Source organism: Mauremys mutica, chromosome 6 (assembly GCF_020497125.1).
Source record: "Mauremys mutica isolate MM-2020 ecotype Southern chromosome 6, ASM2049712v1, whole genome shotgun sequence".
Taxonomy (NCBI): domain Eukaryota; kingdom Metazoa; phylum Chordata; order Testudines; family Geoemydidae; genus Mauremys; species Mauremys mutica.
In genome coordinates this window covers 29,605,264-29,633,101 of record NC_059077.1, presented here as the reverse complement: position 1 = coordinate 29,633,101, position 27,838 = coordinate 29,605,264, and the positions used below count along the sequence as shown (strand labels likewise).

The 27,838-nt window shown below is 39.8% G+C and overlaps 1 protein-coding gene across 1 annotated transcript in view; it reads left to right on the top strand.

The window, feature by feature from the left end:
• The window catches only part of HCN1 (hyperpolarization activated cyclic nucleotide gated potassium channel 1), a 290,597-nt gene that overhangs the window by 223,723 nt on the left and 39,036 nt on the right, over window positions 1-27,838 (top strand). Inside the window, exon 5 of the mRNA XM_045021684.1 lies at window positions 9,217-9,363. Coding sequence (XP_044877619.1) covers window positions 9,217-9,363 — 147 coding nt within the window. The remainder of the gene's footprint in view (window positions 1-9,216; window positions 9,364-27,838) is intronic.

The window sequence follows — 27,838 nt, the reverse complement described above, 5'->3', positions numbered from 1 at the left end:
TCAATCCTCGTCGGTTTATATTTTCTAAGTTTTTCCCCTACCCCAAATGGAAAGAGAGAGGAACTTAAATTTAAAGAAAAGAGCTTAAATTAGACTTGTAGTTTATTGGGCTTCTGAAATGTGAAGCTCTATGGTATTATGCAAGCTTAAAACCCAGCTGAGGTGGTTGTCACTGTTGCTGCATTCTGCCCCCAATTTGTTGAATTGTAGTGCAAGGTGACAGTTTCGGTATCATTTTGATTCTCAAATTGCCTTCCTTCCTGCTGTGTTGCATATACCCATTGTAATGATCTCCTGCATGGTGTAGTGGTGTTATAGGTTCTTACTGTTCTTGTAGCATGCAGATTTCAGGCTATGTTAGAGCACTGCTGGATTTGGCCCATAACTGTTCTAGGGACCTAAACTGCTTTATTCCATTGAGGGGTTTTACAAATGATTTAAGTGGGGTTTTTTTGTTTGTTTGTTTTTTTCCCTCGTGGCAATTATAGACAGTTTTATTTTTTTCTAAAGATCTGTATAAACTATTCTCTTTGTATAAGGCTTTGACTTCAAAATTGGAAACTGTCCTATAAAATATAAGTATATTTTGCACCGTTCTGTTTTTACTTTGTTGATTTTTCTCTCTGCCCCTTTTTAATCATAACTCTGTTTTCTTTCCCTGTCAACATATGATTTATTTTACATAAACTTATTATATGGCATCTGAAAAATGTGTGTGTCATTAGCGTTTATAATGTATTATTTTAATTTATTTCAGGGAGCAGGTTCGCATTTTTTAAACTAGAAAGATAATAAGATAATACAACTTTAATGATGATTTTATGGTTTTCATAGGGAAAGTTTTAGAGGAGGCCTTAGTGAGTGTTGAAAATCTAGCCCTCGTTTTCACTAAGTGCATAACACATATAATTCAGGCTACATTTTCAAAACAACTCATCTCTCATTAATTTCTCACTAATGGGGAGCTGGAATCTCTTGAAAATCTGACCACTTATTAGATACCTGTTAGGTGCTGACATTTTGGAAAATCTGGCCTTTACAAGTCAATCCTGTAAGGTGCTTAGTGCTCTAACTTTGATCCAGCAAAGCAATTAAGCATGTGCTTAACAAAGTATGTGAGTAGTTCCATTGTCTGCAATGCATGTTCTTCAGGTTAAGCATATCTTTATGTGTACTTTGTTGGACTGGGGACAGAGTGCTGAGCATCTTGCAGGATGGAGTGCTAAGGGCCAGATTTTCCAAAATGTCAGCATCCAACAGTTCTCATGTAGGTACCTAATAAGTTGTCAGATTTTCAAGAGAGGCCAGCAGGCTTTTAGACACAGGAATGAGAGGCAAGCTGTTTTGAAAATCAAGAAAACAAAAAACAAACACACATATGCACTTGATTTACAACAATCCATTATGAAGTTTCTTACAGCATCCTTTAAAGCACTGGATGTTTATCACTGTTAGAAAGAGGATGTTGAACTAGCTGGACCACTGGTTTGATCTGGTGTGGCAATTCCTATGCTCCTTTGTTGCTCTCTTTCACAAACCTGCCTTCCCTTCCTCTCACATTTATGCGCCTGGACAAATGCACAGCACGTCCATCTTCTTCCCTAACTCCCCCTTGCATGGAAGTAATAATTGAGGACAGAACGACCATTTTGTGTGCAATAAAACAGTGATTCTCAACCAGGGGTACGTCTACTTCTGGAGTACACAACAGTCTTCCAAGGGGTACATCAGCTCATCTAGATATTTGCCTAGTTTTACAATAGGCTACAAAAAAAGTACTAGTGAAGTCAGTATATTTCATACAATGACTTCTTTATACTGCTCTATATACTATACACTGAAATGTAGTACAAAATTGATTTGTTTTATAATTATATGATAAAAATGAGAAAGTAAGCAATTTTTCAGTAATACTGTGCTAACACTTTTATATTTTTACGTCTGATTTTGTAAGCGAGTATCTTTTAAGTGAGGTGTAACTTGGGGGTATGCAAGACAAATCAGACTCCTGAAAGGGATAGAGTAGTCTGGAAAGATTGAGAGCCACTGCAGTAAGACACACCTGAATCTTAGCTGAAATTTTTCACCAAAACAAACTGAATATTGTTCTAGCTTCAAAAGATTTGTGATAAGTAGATTTTGTCCTTTCATCTTTCTGTCAGCACAGGCTGGCCTGGCTCTTCACTTCTCGGGATCAAAAGCAGAGGATATCACTGCATTCTGAGGTCCTCTGGCCAAAAGGCTCTAAAATATACAAGGTGTGATTAAAGTAGCTAACCAGAGCCTAGCAGGCAGAGCATACCCCATTTTCCTTTCCCTTACTTCTTTAACATACTGGAATGTTTATAAGTTCTGGAAGGGGCCAGTTGGTCATCCGGGAGGAGATGTTGGGAGATGAACGAGGCTCTTTGAGATTGGAGAGTAAAATCAGATTAATCAATGATTTTTAAAGTGATACTCCATACCACTGGAGATTCATCTCTTACTAGTCATCAACTCGCACTTAGAGATGGGCAAACCTTGGGAAGCCTAGTGGGTTGAACCTTTCTCAAACTAGTTTTGGGTGTGCAAAACTAATGGGAATTTATTAATCTTTTCTCCTGTAATTTAACTGAATGATTCCTTTCCCTAAGGCTATTCCAATTGGCTGTGCAGTAGCTGCATACAGTCTTAATAATAAATGAGAACAAATATTTTAAAATAATAGTGATTAAGCTGAATAACAATACCAGAAACATGGTTTTGTGGAGAAAGAGACGGCTATGCTATTAATTAGGAGCAAAAGAACCTTTCCACCAATCTAGGCTGGCACAACTGTGTGGCCTACTGTACAGCACATACAGAGACTGTATTCATTTTTTGCTGTTTTTTCCCCCCTCTACTCCCTTTCTAACCCCATTTCACATGTTGCTAGAAGAATGTGATGTCTTCTAGCAACATGTGAACTGAAGTCAAACTGCCAATATATAGCAGAGACAACCTAAGCATTCAAATATTATGAATCAGGCCTCCAAAAATCACAAAATTGGCTTAAGTCATGAGAATCTTATAAATAAATAAATCTTGGGTTCTTTTTACTTGCCTTCTGCCTTTTGAGCTTTTATGATTCAATCATTAAAGCTGTTCTCCATACCATGAGAGCTAGAAACTTACTAGTTTTTAAAAAATGAAGGCTAAGAATGTCAGAAAATCACCATAAGGTAGGACTTTAAGAAACACACTTAATCTCATGAGACTCATGATAAATTGCAAGAGTTGGCAACACTTTTAAGTGCATTTGATATTAGACAGTTTCTATTCATAATACTACATCTAACATCACAAAGGAAGCAGTGTTTTCTAGTGGTTAGTGCAGGAAACTCAGAGTCTGAACTCATAATTTTTATTTCTAACTCTCCCACTGTCTCATTGAAAGACCTGAGGCAAGCTAATTAATATATTTGTGCCTCAGATTACCATTTTGTGAATGAAGGTTAATAATACCTACTTCATGTGGGGTATTGTGAGGCTTATTAATTAATGTTGTAAAAGCACTTTGACACCCACTGGTAAATAAGTACTATATAACTTGGAAATATTATTAGTTTTACAGTTTCTATCTCAGTAAAATGTTCATGTACTAAGCACAGAATCAAGTAGAAAGTAGAGAAAATTCCCACTGAAACACAAATAACTGCACTAATGAAAGTGAGCAGTGTACATTAATGACAAAGCAAATTGCTGTTAGTATCAATGTTCTCTTCTTCAAGGTTGTTTGTGTAGGAAAGTCTTCTGTGAATCTCTATTCTATGTATCTCAAACTAGCATACATTTTTAACTAGTGCAAAATGTTGAGATTTCATTTTTTATTAGCATTACTCAAATATAGCATTTGAAAATTTCAGTATGCAGATAAATTGTAATTGATTTGTAGGATAACTCTATTTGAATATTTTTAATGGGTAACTGATCTTAAGTGGCTACAGACAGAACACAATACTACAGCTCCACTTACTATGGGGCAAGCCAGCCATGAGCACACAGCCTGAGTCTCTCAGACGGGTCCTTGAGTATTTCTTTGAATTAACAGGGGGGGAGGAATCCTTCCCCAAGGTTGCAGAATGGAAGTGCAGAGAGAGAGGTTAACCCAGACTAATGTATCCTCTGCATGCTGCTGAGCTGTTAACCCCTCACAAAGCTAGTCACCACACCATACAGGGAGAGAACACCGCATGCGTAGACCCATCAAATCCTGTAACCCTTTGCAAAGCGAAAACTGATTCTAATGGATTTGTATGCTTCACCTGTAGAAGTTGCACATGCAGGGCAAGATTTGTACCATATTTAATTGAAAGGACATGTAAGATATATGTACCTCTAACTGCACTGTAGTGCTACCATAGTTGGAAATGCCATAGACATCACAATGAAGACCATGTTGAGTTATTCATTTAAAGCAGAGTTCAGATCACCTAATTAAGCTTGAAAACACACAGGAAGAAAAAAATTAATATGGACTCTCAGAATAAAGAAAGCAATGTTCAAGGTAGTTTCCACCCTCCTTTTAACCTGTGAGTTTCCCCATCTCTTGACCCCTGCTACCATGACTGAGTGCCCACAAGCTGGAGGTATGGAGGGGGCAAGGTGAACGGGGGACATGCAGGCAAAATCACTTGACTGGTGAAGCTTGTTGCTCTGCAATCATGGCAGCTTTTCCATCTGGTGAACCTCATACGCTTTGTCCTATTCACACATTTTACAAGGTCTGTTGGATTGGGACTTCCTCTTCTGTAAGGTATATCCACGAGAGGTTGGGTGAGGAGCTGGCAAGTCTGTAGTATTGGAATCAAGGAAGCAGACAGGGCAGAAGGCCTAGAGACCTCAGGAGGCAAGATATATTTAGAAAGGGTAATGTGAGTCCCTCTGGTGCTTGGGTCCTATGGCTGTTCCAATCTCTAGACCTGCTTCCTAGTTCTTCTTTGAGTGCTGGCTCCTAAATGTATTCTGCTGTTGGATACGCATGTGCTCCAGGCATATGAGACTAGAGGATTTTTTCCAGTAGCATCCATTGTCCATGCCTGCAGTCTTCCTTTCCTTATGCTCTGAACCAAGGGCATAAGATGTAATGTTGACTGACAGCCTCTCTGGTTTCTTCTTACTACTGTATGATCTAAGATGGAAACCTCCAGTGTCCACGAGTTGTTCCTTCAATATTGAACCTGTAAATAGTATATACTGTAAATATTGTAGATAGAAAAATGTGATTAGTTATTAGTTAAGTGTGTTAGCCAAGTTACTGAGTAATTACCCGACATCCACGTTGGACCCATCCTTCCCAGTATGGGACACCAATTATGCCCAGGATTCCAGGCTTCAAAAATAGAGGATCCTGGCCCAATTCCTTCCAGTTAGTGATGATGACCAGAGGTGCCTCTGTTATCTTGTAGAAGCCCATATTGCTGCCAAGTGTAGTATCTAGCACTCCTTTCTGCCACAACCCCAACAAACACCAGAGTTGAGATTTAGAAAACACCTTATGGAGCATTCTATGAGGCTTCAGTTGGAACTAAGCTTCTGGTAGTACTGGTGGCATACTCCTCAGTGCCTCCACCTGAAGTACAGTATGTCTGCTCAGCTTATAAGACTCCTCATCTTAGGCTCAAGACAAGGGTAAGAAACCTCCTCTAAAGCCTAGAGAAAAATCTCCCTGCAGATCCACTTCAAAGAGAGGGGCTGATTCCCCTACACCGTCGAGGTCAAATGATTCTTCCCATCTGGTTCAGGAAGCTAAAAGGCCAAAAGGATCATGGTCTTGACTCACAGATTTTGAAGACTAAGAGCCCCTTCGCATTGGGATCAAGTAAAGAGAAGCATGTACGTAGGGCCAGTACAAACTCTAATACCCGCTAAGGACATAGAAGCACTCCATATAGCGTCGGCACTGAAACATACTTCCACGCTGGCACCAAAGGTTTACAGGCAGGAGACTCTTCAAGCCCTGGTGGTGGGTGACAAATACACCACTTTAAAGAATAACACCATCCTGCTGGATCTGGAATCGCCCCTCCTATCTGACCTGGTCCTTACAAGAGAGTTCCTGGCACCATTGGTTGTATGTTATGAGAGAAATTGATCTTGCATCTCCTCTGTAAGTTGGGGTATTTCTTCATCACAGGTTTTGATGAACCACTTCTGGAGCCAACATTCTCCTCACTGGGTGATTCCGTTATGGGAGAAGGACTATTATCACCTCCACTGAGAGATATCAGCCCTGATAGAGCATCCAGAATTTCCTGGGGTCCACCAGGCCCTCATAAGTTGGAGCTCAGTTTGAAGAATTAGGCTGATATCCAGGTCTTCTTTTCAAACAACTGTAGATGAAGCCTCTATATTGATGGAAACTGCCATTGGGATGCACTGGGAATCCTGCCTTAATTCCTTGGGTTTCCCAGGGAAGTTCGCTGTGGAGGATTTGCCCTTTGAGGGTGACAACTTGTTTAGATAGAACACTGGTGAGTCATTGCACTCATTAAGGAACTCAAGGGTAATCCTCTGTTCCCTAGGTATATAGAACCAGCATTCAAGAAGTAGTACATCAGACAACTTATTATGCCTAGACAATATCACAGCACTTCTGTCACCACAGAACATATGAACTGCCATGAAATCAACAGAGGGTGCAGTGCAAAAAACTCCTTTCTCCTCTTTCCAACTGGAATCACCTGTCAATAAATACTTTTGACAGGAACTTTGAGAGCTGAGAACCAACCCAGGTGAAATGTCCTTCCATATCCAAAATTTGATTTGGTATCCAACTAGCCCATTTTCTCCCATAGGTGGCAGACAAATGCATTCTCAATGTCTTCCACTTCAGTTATGCCATAGAGTTCCTCTCCCCTCCTCCTTCAAAACCCTCTTCCCTGTCTGTTTTCAGTGGCCCACTCGCACAAGAAGGTATTCTTGCAAGAAGTGCACTCCTTACTCCAATAGGGGTCATAGAACTGTTACCATGTTGGCATTGGGAAAAGGGATTTTATTCCAAATACTTGCTGATCTCCAAGAAAAAGGAAGGATGGAGACCCATCTTAGACCTCTGGTGCCCAATGTCTTTAACCAAAGAGTTAAGATTCAGGATGGTTACCCCGGTATTGATTATGATATCCATAAATATAAACTAACGATTCCTGGCTCTCAACATGAAGGATGCCTATTTTCATATAGATATCCTCCCCTCCCACAGGAGGTTCCTGAGGTTCATGATAGATGAGAATCACAGTTAATACAGGGTGCCTCCTTTTGGAGTGGCAACATTGCCCAGAGTATTTATAAAGGTGTTTTCAGTAGTGGCAGCACACATCCAGTGCCACAGTTTGATATTCTTTCCATCCCTAGACCACTGGCTTCTGATAAGGAAATCTCACTGGGAAGTAGTGGCATCAATCTAATCTGTGCACAGTCTTTTAGCTACAAATTTATGTGAACATAGAAAAATCCACTTTAGCTCCAACACAGCCCATAGAATTTATTGGAGCAATTCCAGACTCAATCAGAACCAGAGCTTAGCTCTCTATGGACAGATTTCAGTTGAGAAACACTGAGAATTCAATACCGCTGGGGCCCTCCCCCTTCTTGAGTGCTTCTTGTCAGTCACCCACACAGGAATACACATAGGGACCAGCAGTTCTTTGAGTTGTGTGTTCTGTGTCTGTATTCCAGTAACCATCCTCCTTCCCCTCTGCTTCAGATTGTAGAATTTATGCACAGTAGAGCATTAGGAAAGGAAGAACATGGGCACAGACCAATGGAAATTACTAACACAAGTCTTCTGCTCTCCGGCACATAGAGTGCATGCATACCCAACAGTAGAATACAGATAGGGATTACACATATCTAAGAGCTCTGATTACGGAAGGTAGGTTACTTATCTTTTAGTTCCATGGCTCTAATTCCAAGCATACATTCCAGTTCCAAGTCCCACCCTCCATTCCTCTAAATTCATACTCCATTCCACATGAAAGTCCTTTTTGATGTTTACTTATTTAAACACATCCAACTCCTCAAATTGCACATCTTTAACTCCAACCTCAGGATTAAAGAGGTAGAAATAACACAATATACAGTTTTTTTTTCCAATAACACTTGTTGGTAAATGAAGCTATCTTACTGAGTTGGAAATTAAGGTGACTCAATTTAGTGGTTTCAGAGTAGCAGTTGTGTTAGTCTGTATCCGCAAAAAGAACAAGAGTACTTGTGGCACCTTAGAGACTAACAAATTTATTTGAGTGTAAGCTTTCGTGGGCTATAGCCCACTTCATCGGAGGAGTTCTATGTGTTCATTGAGGTTGGAAAGTAAAGGGAGTTTGGTATAGGCGTGAGGATTCTGAGAGTGCATTTGGGTTTTGTAATGTTTGGATAGCAAGGCTTTGAGGATGGTGTGGATGTTAATATCTTAACTGGTGATTTCTTTGATTTTAGTGATTGCATTGCCACCAGTATAACCTTAACACTATAAGTTATTTAAGTTACTGGGCACATTTATGGTATATAAAACATTTTTCTTAATAAAGTACATACCCCTTACAAATCATAGTTCATGTGTACACATCATGAATGGAAAGTTATCCATCTCCATAACTGGTGCAATAGCGGACACCATGTCAGCATATATGCTGCTTACTTCATATCTTATATCTGGATATCTGACCTTATATCTGTGTCAATGACTTTCCTTTAGAATGATCTTTGTTTTAATACCTTTTTGAAAACAAACCTTATTACAGATGAATCACCAAATAGCTACACTGTGTTTGTTTAGAATGTTCATTTGTTAAGCAGTTATCATTCAGATTTGTTTAACCTGATCATTTAGAAGGATAATTTATTTGTTTTATGACTGTTTTTACATTTATCGACTCTTCATATGGCTCAATTGTTCTTTTTTCTGACTTGCCTTTTTTGAATATACCAGGTTCTTTGTTAACCCATATGTTTTATAAATAACATTATATCAATTGTCAGTGTTTGGAATCAACTTCAATCAATGTGCTGTCATCTGTCTTCCATGGGTATATTGTGTTTCTTTGTAAGATAGAAGTTTTTCAACATTGCTTTTCCTTTTCTTTAAGCAACTGCATTATTTAGGTTTCATTTTACAAGCACTTTAGATGGCTTTAGATTGTAAAAGAGTAATGCACTGATCTTTTATTGACTTTCTTCTTCATTTTCCATTTTTTTTAGTACAAACAAGTGGAACAATACATGTCATTTCACAAGTTACCTGCTGACATGCGCCAAAAGATCCACGATTACTACGAACACCGTTACCAAGGCAAGATCTTTGATGAGGACAATATTCTCAATGAGCTCAATGATCCTCTTAGGGAGGTAAGACAAAAAGAAACAAACAAACAAATACAGTTCTGCTTGATTCGGAAAGACTTTTCCTCCTTGGTGTGGGAAATTTCTATGCTAATAAAAAAACTATTTCTGCGGCCATTCTGTACTGCTTTAGAAAAACGGGCAGGAGGGGAGCAGTTTATTGGCTAATAGTATTATATTATTATTATTTATTTATTTATGTATGTATTTATTAACTTACATAGCATTTTCATTAGTAGATCTCAAAGTGCTTTACAGGAGAGGTCAGTATCATTATCCCCATTTTACAAATTGGGAAACTGAGGCATGGAACTTTGAAGTCACTCACCCAAAGCCACACTCAAGGCCAGTGGTAGAGCTGGGAATAGAAGCCAGTTCTCTGTTCATTCAGACACACTACCTAAACAGACCTCCTCTTGGGGTCGTGCAGCTGTGCTGCACAAAAGCACAATCAAACCCACTGTGACTGCAAAAAAGAATGAAATGGCAAAATGATGTAGTACTTTTTTGGAAGAAATAGCCTGTGCTGTTTTTTATTTTGCATGTGGGAGGCATTAAGGAGTTCTGTGGAGGGGGATATTGAGTAGGGAGAAAGAAAGGGTTAACTAGTATTAACAAAGCCATATATTTAACAATTATATAGATAAGTTCCTGCATCATGTAATCCTCTACTGGATAGTAAGTCATTGGCAACCTACTCAAGTGTGTGTATGTGATCCTAATACCCTCTAGTGGCTGCAGTCTACAGAGGATGCCTTCTAAGGAGGAGGAACTGGGAAGGATAGCAGGAGAGAGAGAAAAGGGGAAGGTGAAGGAAAGATAGAGAGAAGATGAAAAGGGAAAGGGAGGAAAGTAGAGAAAAGAAGAGACATGAGAAGGGAGGAAGGGAGAGAGAACCACCTGTTGTGATAATCCCACCAATTTGTGAAATTGTCATGGGTTCTGGTAGGTGCCATGGGAGGTATAATGCTGCATACCACTTATCATAACTCACTACAGTGCCTCATGGCAGCTGTACAATTTGGAAAGATGTGTGAGGGGTTTTGTTTAGCAAGGTTTGCAGTAAACAAGACACTTCATCTTTTAAAATATTTTTTTCCCCAGTGCCCATGAAAAGACTTAGCTATGGTGTTTGCTCCTGACATTTTGCTCCTGACATATAAATCACAGAAATAACCTAGTCTATCACTCTGCCAGTGTAGCATTTTTCTCTTGCATAGGTTTTAACGTGATTCACAAACAGTTAATTAAAATATTCGTTTGTTTTTCTTCACTAGTGAAGGTAGGTAATTCAAATCTGGCACATCTTTAGAGAAAAGGCTATGTATTATTACCAGCTCCCAGTGTTTACCCAAAACTCCCAAAATAGTTTTCATGGAAATTCCAGGCTCTCATTACCATAGTATTCCAACTGCCAACACAGCAATTTATATGTACTGTATGGTGCACTCTGATATAAATGTCAGATCTCTGAACTACTAGCAGTGAAACACACATATTGTGTGAATGCATTACGAAATCTTGTGCAATTTCCAAGAAGAACTCAAAATGGCTGCAAGCCATTCTTTCAACTATAAACCATGTTAAGTTTCAGCAAGATGCACAAATAGCATTATGTTATCACCTTATAATGTAATTGCTTATTTGTAGCATCACATGGATTCTCCCTTTCTCATTTTGGTGCCCAATTCACACATGTTTAATTGGATTCCTAAAATCTGAAATACATTTTTCCTTAGTGGCTTACTACTGTCAGCAACAGAAATAGTAAGTGTTGGCAGAACCCACTTCCTTACCTTACAATAGACCAAATTCTGTACAAAGTTACACCACTGTAAATCCAAAGTTACTCGGGTATGAGACCATGGAAATCATAAGTTACTGTGTGACTGAGAGCAAAATTTGGCCCCATAACTTTTTGTGGATGACAACTACATTACTGTGTTAGGAGTTTTATATGTTACAATTATATATCACTCACAATTTACCCAAGCATATTCAAATTTATCTGTTATGTTGTAGATCTGAAACTCTGTTGGATTTTTTTGCACTGGTTCTTCATGTTATTTGAAGTGCTGTTCATGAAAGTAAGAGCAGAATGCACTGTGAAAATACACCTACACTCTACTCTGTGCATGATCGAGAGGAGGATTTTTTTTCCTTTCTTCTCTCCAATCATATCAATATATAAGATTCCCAACACCTTGACATCTAAGTTCCAGACAAAATTATGAAGGAACAAGAGAGTCCAGAAAAAAGTGATCTAGACCAGAGATAGTAAACCTATGACTCTTGAGTTGCATGCGGCCTTTCTTTTGGTTAAAAAAATCTATTGTTTGTGATCATTTTTTAACTTACAAAGGGTCATAAGCTAGTCAAATGAAAACCATTTTTGTCTGGAAAGAGCATAGGCATTTCTCCTCAATGATGGCTATTTCCCTACCAAATTATAAATTTTATCCACAAGACTTTTCAGCTGCAGAGCTGTTAAAAATGTATTTATAATGCAGCAAGCTTATATTTTTCACTCCTCACATACTCAAAAACAACACAAGCAAGTTTGTTCAAGCCTGAAAAATAACTTTTGGAGAAAGACCAAGCATGGAAAAGGTGAGAGTTATGAGCAACTAAAAACATGGACTAAGAGTGGAAACTGTTATGAAATGTTAACTGTGAGAGTCACAGCCGCTACGATATATGTTGTAATTTCTTTTGTTCTACATATTGTATATTGGGGAAAATATCATTTCAGCTGAGTACTTCCATCAGGAGTTACATTGTGCACCTGAAAGATTAATGTCCTAATGAAAATGTAGCAGGTGTTCTCGGAAAAATGTCAATATTGAATTAAAGGCTAGAAATCTAAAGGAACACAGTCATGGTGGTAGTGACATTGACAGAAGCTGGCTTCTCAAAACTGGTGACAGCATTCTAGTGGCAGCTCTCTTATTCAGCCCTAAAAACATTGTTCAGATTGGTTTAGGTCTTTCAAAGAATATATTAGCTATTACTACATTACAGACATTTTTGTACTCCAAGTATTCGGTTTTTTAATGGTTCTTTGACTACTCAACCATAAATTGGCTCTTCAGCAGTTGAAGTCTGAGTACAATTCTTCTAGGTCTTAACATGTCCCATTTCATCTGCCACCAACGGTAGAAGGCAAAATACATATAGTAGTTAAAACAAATATCCGATTGAATATATTCAAGTCTAAATATTTACAGAATGTATTAAGTGTTACTGAATTTTATGTTGTTTTATTATACCTTGAATTTATCACAGCATGAGAATCAAACATTCATAATTTAAGCAGGGCACATTTATCAAGATGAATGTAGCCTCTGATGAAGGCATTCATCTAAAAACACGATTTCCTCACATATGGTAAGAACAAAAGAAATCACAACAAGTACAGCATAATTATAGCAGTAACATCAGCAACTGCTGTAGTAAAGGTCACACAATGGTTTCTGTTCTAACTCCTTATTTTCTGTCTCTCAAACCCTCACGTTTCAGGCTAAAATTTTCCAAGTTTCCCTTGCTCCAAAAATGATTATTTTTTTCAAGTTTGAAGAAACTCAGCTCAATCATTTCTGAGTCTGAGAAAAGTATGAAAAATGTAAGTGTTGCATTATATAAAAAAAAATTTGCCATCACTTTTCAAAATAGTTTTACTTCTAAAAGGGCTAAAGGTCAGAAGTGGAAATTTTCATGGAATTGTCTTCTATTCAGGTTCTATACATCCATCACTATGGGATGTGAGTATCCTCACTGAGGAGAAATTCCTTTACTTTACGATAGAGAAATTGATCTTTATTTAACTGAACCCCTGAAAATTGTATACTGAACACGGTAGACTTTTTGACTAACTTAATAAAATGTGCAGTTAAGGAAAGATGTGCTGCACAAGTGTGAGTAGCTAACTTAACTGTATAGATAAAACATGAAGTGATGGATATTGCTATAAATTGGCAGGGACACCTGCAGCAGAGGAATGGGCTCCTAACCACTCTATAAGTGGCAATAGGGTTGAGAGTGATTTAATGCACACCTTGTAAGTTGTGCAATGAGAAACTCCTCTCAGATGTACCTTAGGTGCTTCACAGTTGGGAAAGTGATGCATTTGCCTTGTAGTACATGACCATGTAATTAAAGACAGAGTTGTATTTACAAGGTGGTAGAGTTAAGGTTGTGCACAAAGGTTAGATAGAATATATCACAAAATGGGGTTTTAAAATCTTAGCTTTTGGCTACATGATTCCCATGAAAATGTAAGTAATGATCCACCATCAGATCCAACCACCTGAACCATACGTTCCATTCTTCTACTTTTGTATCACTGCTTGAAAGGGGCTTGTAAAGTGAGAATAAAATATATTTTTGATTGGATTCAGGTTTAAAGATCTTAGAAATGTCAATCACAGCAGGGAAAAGTATATTCTTTTTTTCAAGCTGACTTTTCTGATCATCCTCCCAGCATCAGTGAGAGCCAAACATGTATTATTTATTATTATTTGTATTACCATAGTGCCTAGGAGCACAAGTCATGGACCACTACCCAATTGTGCTAGTCAAAAGATTGTTAGCAGCTGCTTGTTACACACAGATGGAAGGATTTAAACTTGCTTAGCTGGGTCATTTAAATGACCTTTTACCGATAACATTTTTTTCCCCCTGAAAAAAGTTTCTTTAATGCATCGGTTGTTACTTTTTACATGGTGCCAGGAATCAGGGCCTGCAGCAGATTCAGTCTCCAGGCAACATAACAAGTGCAGCTGGCCTGTAGCAGGCTGCCTGATTGGCTACACCACCTGATTGGCTGGAAGAGTCAGCAGACCAGCTCTTAAGCCCAGCAGTAGCAGCAATTTGCATGCTGCTCAAAGCATTCACCCATGGCTGCAATAGCTCCTGCTCCTGCTTGTACCAGCTTTGCTCCTGCCTTGTTCCAGCCCTGATCTTGCCTTAGACCCAGCCCTACCCCTGCCTTGCCTCACTCTAATTAACTTGGCTCAGACCCTGAGCTCTGATTCCTGGCTATTTACTCCTGCTCCAGCCACTAGGCATGACCACGCACATCCAGTCACTGACAAATGGAAAGGTCTCTGATTCTTACAAGGACAGAAATACTGATAATTTTCCTAGATATTAAGTTTCTGGGGCAGGAACCCTCTCACCTGAGCACAATGGGACCCTAATCCTAATTGAGGCCTCTGGCACTACCACAACACAAATAATTTTGATGGGCAAAAAAAGATTTTAGCTAAGCCATCTCTTCACAAAAATAACAGTTCAAATTTTCAGAATTATATGCACATAAGAAGTTATTGTGACTGTTCTTGCAATTCAGGCAACTGCATGTGAAAATCACCAGACACCTAGCTAATTATATGTATGCATGCAATAATTATAATTGTGTGCAAAAGCACAGAAAGAGTGTGCAAATGATGCACATTTCAAAATGAAAATGGACCAAAATATCCGCCATCTGTTCTGTTCATTTAGATAAATTCAAAGCATTTTTAACAGTGTTTGGTACCGCATGCAGCATATTTTTAATTACCTCAATAATATAAAACAACTGTGATGAGAAGCCCTGAAAGAACAAGAACTGCAATTCAGCATCAGCTTCAGTCCACAAAGCCAAAGAAAGTGTACTGTGTAGATTCTTTTTGCCAGTTAAATATTTCATACCAGTTCTCAGATCAATTTTTTAAATGACTAATTTTGTTACTTCATTAATTTTTCCTCAGTAATTTAGTAATAATTATTCTCAGTAAAACTTTTGAAATATTTGGGACTATTTCCTTCAAATGTATACCTACACCAATTTAATAAGATATTACTTCTTTCTCCTCCTGTTGCATGTTTATTTTTAGGAATTAATAAACTTTGTGATGTGTTCTCATTGAAACTTTTCAGTATGGACTATGGTAAATAATGAAACCTCTCCAGAGTTAATGGCCTGAATAAAAAAACAGCTACTGATGTGTGTCGTCATTAGATTATAATACACACCCTGCTGTGTTTTATTGCATAAGTCTTACATGTTTTTGGTATACTCCATCAAGCCTTAAAGGAATAACAGAAGAACTAATGAATGTAACAAAACCCATAAAGTATTAGCCATTATTCAAATATTGGAGCTTTCAAATATTTTGCTTTCATAACAACATTTATATACATTTGTCTGTATTCATAGAAGAGCTGTTTTATGATCCCTTCATAATAAATGGTACCCATCATATGGGGTTCATACTGAGATAATAGGGCAAGCGGCTAGTTATCTTAGGTGCCTGTACATGAATGCAAGAAGCCTGGGAAACAAGCAGGAAGAATTGGAAGTCCTGGCAAAGTCAAGGAACTATGATGTGATTGGAATAACAGAGACTTGGTGGGGTAACTCACATGACTGGAGCACTGTCATGAATGGATATAAACTGTTCAGGAAGGACAGAGGGAGGAGAAAAGAGGGAGGAGTTGCAGTGTACATAAGAGAGCAGTATGGTTGCTCAGAGCTCCAGTATGAAAATGAGAAAAGCCTGTTGAGAGTCTTTGGGTTAAGTTTAGAGGTGAGAGCAACAAGGGTGATGTTGTGGTGAGCATCTGCTACAGACCACCAGACCAGGAGGATGAGATAGAAAGCCTTCTTTGGACAACTAACAGAAGTTTCCAGATCACAGGCTCTGGTTCTCATGGGGGACTTCAATCACCCTGACATCTGCTGGGAGAGCAATACAGCAGTGCACAGACAATGCAGGAAGTTTTTGGAGAGTGTTGGGGACAACGTGCTGGTGCAAGTGCTGGAGGAACCAAGTAGGGGCCATGCTCCTCTTCATCTGCTGTTCACAAACAGGGAAGAATTGGTAGAGGAAGTAGAAGTGGATGGCAACCTGGGCAGCAGTGACCATGAGATGGTCAAGTTCAGGATCCTAACAAAAGGAAGAAGGGAAAGCAGCAGAATACAGACCCTGGATTTCAGAAAAGCAGACTTTGACTCCCTCAGGGAGCTGATCAGCAGGATCCCCTGGGAGGCTAATATGAGGGGGAAAGGAGTCCAGGAGAGCTGGCTGTATCTTAAAGAAGCCCTATTGAGGGCACAGGAACAAACCATCCTGATATGCAGAAAGAACAGCAAATATGGCAGGAGACCAGCTTGGCTTAACAGAGAAATCTGTGAGCTTAAACAGAAAAAGGAAGATTGTAAGAAGTGGAAACTTGGACAGATGACTAGGGAGGAGTATAAAAATAATGCTCGAGCAAGCAGGGGTGTAATCAGGAAGGCCAAAGCACAATTGGAGTTGCAACTAGCAAGGGATGTGAAGGGTAACAAGAAGGATTTCTACAGGTATGTGAGCAACAAGAATGTCAGGGAAAGTGTGGGACCCTTACTGAATGGGGGTGGCAACCCAGTGAAAGATGAGGAGGAAAAAGCTGAAGTACTCAATCCTTTTTTTTACCTCGGTCTTCACAGACAAGGTCAGCTCCCAGACTGCTGCACTGGACAGCACAGTATGGAGAGGAGGTTAGCAGCTCTTAGTGGTGAAAGAACAGGATAAGGGCTATTTAGAAAAGCTGGACATGCACAAGTCCATGAGGCCGGATGCAGTGCATCTGAAGGTGCTGAGGGAGTTGGCTGATGTGATTGCAGAGCCATTGGCCATTATCTTTGAAAACTCATGGCGATCAGGGGAGATCCTGGAATATTGGAAAAAGGCACATATAGTGCCCATAATTTAAAAAGGGAAGAAAGAAAATCCAGGGAACTACACATCTGTTAGCCTCACCTCAGTCCCTGGAAAAATCATGGAGCAGGTCCTCAAGGAATCCATTTTGAAACACTTGGAGGCGAGGAAGGTGATCAGGAACAGTCAACATGGATTCACCAAGGGCAAGTCATGCCTGACCAACCTGATTGCCTTCTATGGTGAGATAACTGGCTGTCTATAGATATGGGAAAAGCGGTGGACGAGATATACCTTGACTTTTGATAGTCTCCCACAGATTTCTTGCCAGCAGGTTAAAGAAGTGTAGATTGGATGAATGGACTATAAGGTGGATAGTACTCTGGCTAGATCGTTGGGCTCAATGGGTAGTGATCAATGGGTCGATGACTAGTTGGCAGCCGGAATCAAGCGGAGTGCCCCAACATCTTCATTAATGATCTGGATGATGGGATGGATTGCACCCTCAGAAAGTTTGTAGATGACACTAAGCTGGAAGGAGAGTTAGATACACTGCAGGGTAGGGATAGAGTCCAGAGTGACCTAGACAAATTGGAGGATTAGGCCAAAAGAAATCTGATGAGGTTCAACAAGGACAAGTGCAAAGTCCTGCACTTAGGACAGAAGAATCCCATACACTGCTACAGACTAGGGACCGAGTTGCTAGGCAGCAGTTCTGCAGAAAAGGACCTAGGGGTTACAGTGGACTAGAAGTTGGATATGAGTCAACAGTGTGTCCTTGTTGCCAAGAAGGCTAAGGGCATATTGGGCTGCATTAGTAGGAGCATTGCCAGCAGATCGAGGGAAGTGATTATTCTCCTTTTTTCAGCACAGGTGAGGCCACATTTGGAGTATTGCATCCAGTCCCCCAACTCCTCCCCGCCCCCAAAAGGATGTGGACAAACTGGAGAGAGTCCATCAGAGGGCAACTAAAATGATTAGGGGGTTGGGGCACATGACTCATAAGGAGAGGCTGAGGAAATTAGGCTTATTTAGTCTGTAGAAGAGAAGAGTGAGGGGGGAATTGATAGCAGCCTTCAACTACCTGAAGGAGGGTTCCATAGAGGATGGAGCTAGGCTTTTTCTCAGTGATGGCAGATGACAGAACAAGGAGCAATGGTCTCAAGTTGCAGTGGGGGAGGTCTAGGTTGGACATTAGGAAAAACTATTTCACAAGGAGGGTGGTGAAGCACGGGAATGGGTTACCTAGGGAAGTGGTAGAATCTCCTTCCTTAGAGGTTTTTAAGGACCAGCTTGACAAAGCCCTGACTGAGCTGATTTAGTTGGGGTTAGACTAGATGACCTCCTGAGGTCTCGTCCAAACCTAATCTTCTATGATTCTATGATCATGGTTTCATAAATGTTCAAATACAAATAAATTTGGGTGTCCAGCTTGAACAGGTGAAAACATGGCATCAGAATCACATCTATATATGTGTATGCATATACACAGATGCCTCTCTATATAGTTATACAGGGTCAGTGAAAGAGATTATGTACAGAATATAACCGTTTTATCATCACAAATTTAGGGTTGCCATATTACTCTTTAGTGGTGAAACCATGAATGAATTATGAAAATCATCTCAAACAAAATGCTGATAAAGCATTTATACCATACTTCTGTCTATTCTATAGATGCTACAGAAAAATATTTTGTAACTTTAATAGACTTAAAATATGTTTGAGGGCTATTCTTCATTGTTCTCTGTAAAGTATACCAAAGTTGCCATCTGTAGAACGCTGAGTCATAAAAACTTATAAGAATTACCTTCAGAAGATTTTCTTAATCTAAAAATGTTATTTTTCTGTCTTGTTGCTTGAGTCCATAAGTACTGAGTCTTTTGGGGAAATTGAAAATGTCTCCTTTTGAATGGTATCATACTTCTGTTTTGAGTTTCCAGAAATCTTATATTTGTATTTTAAAACACTGGTCATTCTTGCAGGATGGATTATGTCTCCTCTGGGCATGTGAATATTTGGAAGGAAATTCCATATTTGGGGACTGAGACAGAAAATGTCTTGTCTGGTGGATTACTTATCATATTTTTAATTTATCAAATGGATATCCCCACCTGAAGATAAGGAAGCAACTAATGTAAATGGCCTTTTTCCAGGAAATCATAGACTTCCTACCTTCCATTTCCTCCAACAAACCTACAAGCTTAGGATAACCCTTGTAATTTTTTTGACTTGCCTTTCTGAAGATTTCATTTAATAGCAAAATAAGTACATGTTATGCAGACATTCAAAAAAATCTTGGGTAAAAATATGTCTTGAGAATGGCGGTAGAACCATTTATTATGAACAAAGTCTTCCAACAAAGGCTAGTTCCCAGTGAGTGTTTGCAATGCACCCAAGTGTATCACTTGCAGTGAGAAATTATTTATTGTAGTACAGTGTGATACAAAAATACTATGACATGAGATATACATTCCTGCAACAAAATGATTTTCCTTAGAAAATTAATAGAACTGCTTTACCAATGGAGGTGTATTATGTCAAAACTTTAGCAGTTGACCTAAATGACACGATGGTGTAATTACACACCAGATGGATGTTGAAGTGGCAAAGTAACCTATGCTAATTTTTCCTTATGAAAAACAAGTTCAATTTGCAGTGATTTGGTATTCTTTGGGGCCAAAATTTATCCCTGACATAAGAGTGCAAATCAGTTTTGATATGTCTTCACTATAGACTACCTTGTTATCTACACTTGAGTTACTCCTCTCAAGCTAGCCTGATTCAAGTGAAGGCAGCCACAGTGTGAAATAAAACTCACGGTGATGTGTCCAGGTGCTGCACTCATTTGTGTGTGGCACTGATTTCTTGGTCCATCCATTGATTCTGAGTGCTGGAGTAATCTAAGCAACTCTATGAATTCTTTCCCAGTGAATTTTGGGAGAACTTACAAAGAATCCTGTGGCACCTTATAGACTAACAGACGTTTTGCAGCATGAGCTTTCGTGGGTGAATACCCACTTCTTCGGATGCAAGACACTCTTATGTCAGGGATATTCACCCACGAAAGCTCATGCTGCAAAACGTCTGTTAGTCTATAAGGTGCCACAGGATTCTTTGCTGCTTCTACAGAACCAGACTAACACGGCTACCCCTCTGATACTTGGGAGAACTTGTCTGTGCTTACCCAAGCTTTAGCCTATGACATCACTTGGGCCACCCAATTCAAGTTTAAAGCACCACAACACTCAAGTTAAGGGTTTTTGTGTTCAGGCTGAGTTAAGTTAGAGGGAACACTCAGATTTTAACATGAGTTAACTTTATAGTGAAGACAAGTCATTGAATTCCCAGGTGTGTTGGAGATGGGAAGTTAAAAGAAAAAGCAGCCCCTCACCTCCTGCTTATTGTACACACCCTTCTTGCTCTTATTTACCAAAGCTCTTCCGCTTTATTGCCATGTAAATTACACTGAGCTTCCATAATCCATGAATGCCAGATTGATGCTAGTTACACTGATTTGCCCCTTACACCCATTAATACCTATTTCTGACCAATTTACACTCAGCTTTTGATTATCCCAACCACTTTAATCACCACTGATTTTGCCCCAGAAAGTTCCATGGGAGTTCCTTCCACTTACTCTGGGTTCCATTAATCCCGAATGATTCCTTCCTAACTGGGATTGCAGTAACTTTGACATCTGGGAAAGCCTTAGGATATAAGTAGGGCCCTACTAAATTCAGGGTCCATTTTGGTCAATTTCATGGTCATAGAATTTTTAAAAGAATGAATTTCATGATTTCAGCTATTTAAATCTGAAATTTTATGGTGGTGTAATTGTAGGCATCCTGAACCAAAAAGGATGTGTGGGTGGAGGGTTGTGGTACTGCTACCCTTACTTCTGCACTTCTGCTGGCGGCGATGCTGCCTTTAGCGCTGAGCAGCTGGAGAGTGGTGGCTGCTGGCTGGGAGCCCAGCTCTGAAAGCAGCAGCACAGAAGTAAGGATGGCATGGTATGGTATTGCCACCCTTACTTCTGAACTGCTGCCTCCGGAGCTGGGCCCTCAGTCAGCAGCCGCCACTCTCCAGCCGCCCAGCTCTGAAGGCAGCAGTGCAGAAGTAACAGTGGCATGGTATGGTATTGCTACCCCTTGCTTCTGCATTGCTGTTGGCGGGGCGCTGCCTTCAGAGCTGGGTGCCTGGCCAACAGCTGCTACTCTCCGGCCACCCAGCTCTGAAGGCAGCACAGAAGTAAGGGTGGCAATACCATGACCGCCCTAAAATAATGTTGGGACCCCCCCGCAACTCCTTTTTGGGTCAGGACCCCCAAGTTGAGAAATGCTGGTCTCCCTCTGTGAAATCTGTATAGTATAGGGTAAAAGTACACAAAAGACCAGATTTCACAGGGGGAGACCAGATTTCATGGTCCATGATGCATTTTTCGTGGCTGTGAATTTGGTAGGGCCCTAGATATAAATCTCTCACTTTCCTCCTCCTCAAAGTTTGGCAGCAACTACCATGACCACCATAGGCTGGTTAAGTGTTGTAATATACTGTAGATATCTAACCAGCTGCAAATGCGTGAAGTCCAAAATTGAAAAAGTACCTTATTCCAACAATACAGATATTGATATGTTCACAATAAATATAATTAATTATCAATTTAACAAACTCATTGTGGTTCCTTTGTAATAACTTAAAAAATATTTCAATATGAATCTTGTGATCATTTTAAATAATGTATTAATCTAATGCAAACTCCAAATCAACAGCACAGTAATTGATCTCAATTGATAAAATGTTGAGGAATGTAGATATAAAATGCTAGTTAAACCCATCAAACTAAACAAAATGTAAGAGAGTCATCAGGAGTCAGTTATAGTAGGGTACATGCAATCTGTATCGGGGGTCGGCAACCTTTCAGAAGTGATGTGCCGAGTCTTCATTTATTAACTCTAATTTAAGGTTTTGCATGCCAGTAATACATTTTAACATTTTTAGAAGGTCTGTTTCTCTAAGTCTACAATATATAACTAAACTATTGTTGTATGTAAAGTAAATAAGGTTTTAAAAATGTTTAAGAAGCTTCATTTAAAATTAAATTAAAATGCAGAGCCCCCCAGACCGGTAGCCAGGACCCGGGCAGTGTGAGTGCCAATGAAAATCAACTTGTGTGCCACCTTTGGCACGCATGTCATAGGTTGCCTACCCCAATCTATATCTTGTACTTTGTGATCTATTATTGAAGCATCTGGAGAGTGGAATTACAGTAGAATAAATCACACCATTCAGAAGAGCTTTCTTAGAAAACAAATTTTGCTTCTTTCTGAGAATAACAGACATTGTAACAGTGGTGCTATCCATCAGAAGAGTATTCCTCATCATGGCCTAATTCAGTTCAGCATCACACTTCCAACTTCCTGTCAACTTCAAATAAAGTGAGAGACTATTCTCCCTGGCTCCTTCTCAGAGTCTGATTACTGCCGTCAGTTTCTTTTATGTAGCTTTTACAGCTTCTGCTAAAAAGCCAAGAGAAATTAATATATAATAAACTATGCTTACCACAGCATGACCATTCCTATAATATGTGAAACTACTATTGCACTTACAAATGTAATAACTGAATTCCCGGGTGGCAGGCATTAACTACATACTCTACATGTGCCTGCTGAGCTAGTTTCCTCTATGAGAACTGATTGATATATTCTCTTTGAACAGCATTCATGCTTTTTCTTGGATGACAGTCTCTCTCTCTATGTAAGGGTTTTTAAAAATATATAATTTTGAATTACCTTTATCCCTATCTTACAATTTCTGGTACTTTAGAGACCTCTTCATCAGATGCATGTAAGCCATCCAAGTATCAAATTATAGAATGCGTTTTTAATGCTATACTAGGTGTTGCAGAGGTGTGACATGACAAAGAGTTCCAGTGCAAAGTGCTACCAGCATATGTCAAGAGTCTCTATTTCCCCCCCAAAGTGTATGGTTTTTGAAATATAGAATTTTACTGTAGTCTGAGATTTTGCCTGTGATAAAGAAAAAAAGTAATTATCTGCCAAGCGCAGGGGCGGCTCTACGAATTCCGCTGCCCCAAGCAGGTCGGCGCGCCGCGTCGCTTGTGCGGCCGGGCGCCGGTCCCGCGCCTCCGCGGGACCTCCCGCAGACGTGCCGCTGGTCCCGCGACTACGGTGGAGCTTCCGCAGGCATGCCTGCGGGAGGTCCACACGAGCCGCGGGACCAGCGCACCCGCCACAGTCATGCCTGCGGGAGGTCCGGTCGTCCCGCGGCTCCGTTGGACCTCCCGCAGGCATGACTGTGGAAGGTCCGCCGGACCCGCCTGCCGCCCTGCTGGCAAAAGGCCGCCCCAAGCGCACACTTGGCGCGCTGGGGTCTGGAGCCGGCCCTGGCCAAGCGTAAGAGAGGGAAACTGCGGTGTAGTAATGAACTTATTGTGGTTTCTATGTTTCAGAACATGCACCTTCTTTTAATTCATGGAACTTAGATGCCTATTTGATTATGGAAAAATACAGGTTATACCTGGACCACAAAGGCAGGCTGGAAATCCCTATATACTACTACATCTTCTTGAAATTGGTAGAGTGCTTTTGGGATCACTTGAAATAAAAAATTCTGGATAGAGTGGGCGTACTTATAACATTCAACCCAACATGAAGAGAGTGAATGTTTCTGGGTCTGGCAAAATCTTTGAAACTAGAATATATGGGCTTGATCCAAAGCTTTTTGAAGTCAATGAAAATCTTACCATTGACTTCAGTCAGTTTTGGATCAGGTCCCGTAAGTTTCTCCACTGTAAGTGCACATTGTTGTTGTTGTTGTTCATCACAAGGAAGAGGTGAACATGATGGCATGCATTGTCTGGTATTGAAGAAAATGGATGTGCTATTTGTGTGCACACAGACACCCACTTTGCACTTGAAGTTATGACAATTGTATGTTTAAAATAGGAAAAATTGCATATGCATTTTTCCATGCAAACTTCCAGCCTTCCTGTTTGAAAATATGGCCCTAAATAACTGCAGTGCATGAATAGGGTAAGTAAACCAGGCAAGAAATGCCCTGACTGCTCTTTTATAGGTGAATTCTCCAGTTGATTCACTGGTGGTTTAAGAGGGTAAATCCTATTAATGCTAAGGAAGTTATCCAAGTTAATCCTCTCCACAGCAGTGCAAGAATAGATTTCTTATCATACATTGTTTTCTTTCCAGTGGCACTCTCATAAAAAACAAACAAACAAACAAAAAAACAACAACAGTGCAGTATTCTTCAGCAGTAGCCCCAAATACAATAGTACCTTTGCTGTAAATGGGTATTTTGGACCATTATTGAGAGACATTGCACAATAGCAATGGTGGTACTTACACAAATATTTTTTGTCAAAATTCTATCACTTTCAGTTGAACTGGGTCTAATATAGCAATCCCTTCTTATTCTTGTAGTTACTGATTCCTGAAAATGTGTGGGTCTTTTCTTCAGTACTAAAACATAACCTCTGCATGTTAGGTCCTTTGCTGGCAAGTTTTATACAAGAGATTAAAATGTAATAGGGACAGGAGTGATGGTTGTTCTCTGTCCAAAATACGATCCTCTCTCACTGCACCTTTACATCTTTTCAATATGTTCTTTTCAGTATGTCTTCCAGTACCTCTAGAGATAACTTACACATGGCCATACATCCACATGAATGGAGGCAGTTACCTAACAAGATGGTGAATTGAATTGATTCACCATGAGAAGCATCTAGAACTATAGGAGGTTAGTGTTTGGGAGTTCTAGTGGTTAGCAAGAATAACTCTACTATATGCCTTTGTCACCTCAAGACTAGACTAGTGCAATGAGAGGGGCCATCTGAGAATAATAGAACCATAGAACTGGAAGGGACCTGCACTCGTGGCAGGACTAAGTATTATCTAGACCATTCCTGACAGGTGTTTGTCTAACCTGCTCTTAAAAATCTCCAATGATGCAGATTCCACAACTTCCCTGGACAATTTATTCCAATGTTTAACCACCCTGACAGTGAGGAAGTTTTTCCTAATGTCCAACCTAAGCCTCCCTTGCTGCAATTTAAGCCCATTGCTTCTTGTCCTATCCTCAGAGGTTAAGAAAAACAATTTTTCTTCTTCCTCCTTGTAACAGCCTTTTACATACTTGAAAACTGTTACCATGGCCCCTCTCAGTCTTCTCTTCTCCAGACTAAACAAACCCAATTTTTTCAATCTTCCCTCATAGGTCATGTTTTCTAGACCTTTAATAATTTTTGTCACTCTGTGGACTCTCATCAATTTGTCCACATCCTTCCTGAAATATGGGACCCAGAACTGGACACAATATTCCAGTGGAGGCCTAATCAGTGCAGAGGAGAGCGGAAGAATTACTTCTCATGTCTTGCTTTCAACACTCCTGCTAATAGATCCCAGAATGATGCTTGCTTTTTTTGCAACAGTGTTATACTGTTGATCACATATTTAGCTTGTGATCCACTATGACCCCCGCATTCCTTTCCGCAGTACTCCTTCGTAGGCAGTCATTTCACATTCCTTCCTAAATGGAGTAATTTGCATTTGTCCTTATTGAATTTCATCCTATTTACTTCAGACCATTTCTCCAGTTTGTCCAGATCATTTTGAATTTTAATCCTATCCTCCAAAGCACTTGCAACCCCTCCCAGCTTGGTATCATCTGCAAACTTTATAAGTGTACTCTCTATGCCATTATCTAAATCATTGATGAAGACATTGAACAGAACCAGACCCAGAACTGATTCTTGTGGGACCCCACTCATTATGCCCTTCAAGCATGATTGTGAACCAATGATAACTACTCTGGGAATGGTTTTCCAACCAGTTTTGCACCCACCTTATAGTAGCTCCTTCTAGGTTGCATTTCCCTAGTTTCTTTATGAGACGGTCATGCGAAACAGTATCAGAAGCTTTACTAAAGTCAAGATATACCTCATCTACTGCTTCTCCCCTATCCACAAGGCTTGTTACCCTGTCAAAAAAGATTGGTTTGACACAATTTGTTTTTGACAAATCCATGCTCACTGTCACTTATCACCTTATTATCTTCTAGATGTTTGCAAATTGATTGCTTAATTATTTGCTCCATTCTCTTTCCGGGTATAGAAATTAAACTAACTAGTCTGTAATTCCCTGGGTTGTTCTTATTTCCCTTTTTATAGATTGACTATATTTGCCCTTTTCTAGTCTCCTGGAATCTCTCCCATCTTCCATGATTTTTCAGACATAATTGCTAATGGCTCAGCTCTCCTCGATCAGCTCCTTGAGTATTCCAGGATGCATTTAATCAGGCCCTGGTGATTTGAAGACATCTAATTTGTTCAAGTATTTTTTAACTTGTTCTTTCTCTATTTTAGCCTCTACTGATCCTACCTCATTTTCATTGGCATTCACTATGTTAGACATCCAGTAACCACCAACTTTCTTGGTGAAAACCTAAAAAAAGAAGTCATTAAGCACCTCTGTCATTTCCACATTTTCTGTTGTTATTTTTCTCCCTCATTGAGTAATGGGCCTACACTGTCCTTGGTCTTCCTCTTGCTTCTAATGTATTTGTAGAATGTTTTCTTGTTATCCTATATGTCTCTAAGTAGTTTGATCTCATTTTGTGCCTCGACCTTTATAATTTTGTCCCTACATACTTGTGTTATTTGTTTATATTAATCCTTTGTAATTTTACCTAGTTTCCATTTTTTTCGTAGGACTCTTTTTTTATTTTTAGACCATTGAAGATCTCCTGGTTAAGCCCAGGTGGTCTCTTGCCATACTTCCTATCTTTCGTTCTCAGTGGGATAGTTTGCTCTTGTGCCTTTAATAATTTCTGAAAAACCTCCAACTGTCTTCTATTGTTTTTCCCCTTAGACTTGCTTCCCATGGGATCTTACCTTCCAACTCCTTGAGTTTTCTAATGTCTACCTTCTTGAAATCCATTGTCTTTATTTTGCTGTTTGCTGTTCTTCCTCCTAACATTCCTTAGAATCATGAACTCTATCATTTCATGATCACTTTCACCCAAGCTGCCTTACATGTTCAGATTCTCAACCAGTTCCTTCCTATTTGTCAAAATCAGATCTAGAACAGCCTCTCCCCTAGTAACTGTCTCCACCTTCTGAAATAAAAAAATTGTCTCCAATACATTCCAAGAACTTATTGGATAATCTGTGCCCTGCTGTGTTATATTCCCAACAGATGTCTGAGCAGATGAAGTCCCCCATCACCGCCAAGTCCTGTGCATTGGATGATTTTGTTAGTTGTTTAAAAAAAGCCTCATCCACCTCTTCTTCCTGGTTAGGTGGTCTGTAGTAGACCCCTACCATGACATCACCCTTGTTTTTTTACCCCCTTTATCCTTACCCAGAGACTTTCAACAAGTCTGTCTCCTATTTCCATCTCAACCTCAGTCCAAGTGTATACATTTTTAATATATAAGGCAACACCTCTCCCTTTTTCCCCTGCCTGTCCTTCCTGAGCCATCTGTACCCTTCTATACCAATATTCCAGAAGGGGAGATGGTGCAGAATGTGGGTGCCTAATCATTAAGCTGGTCTTCACATTGAGAGCACATGGACATTATGAATTGGGACCTAGTTTATCTCAGATTCCATTTCTCTCGCATCTGTGATCAGTGGATGTGCTGAGTCATAGCCCCCTGGTTTAAATAAAAAAGGGTCTGTTGGCAGGTGATTTTCCTCAAAAGATCCTTGTTCTCCATTATGGTTTGCCAGAGTTCATATTTGTTAACTTTCCATCCAT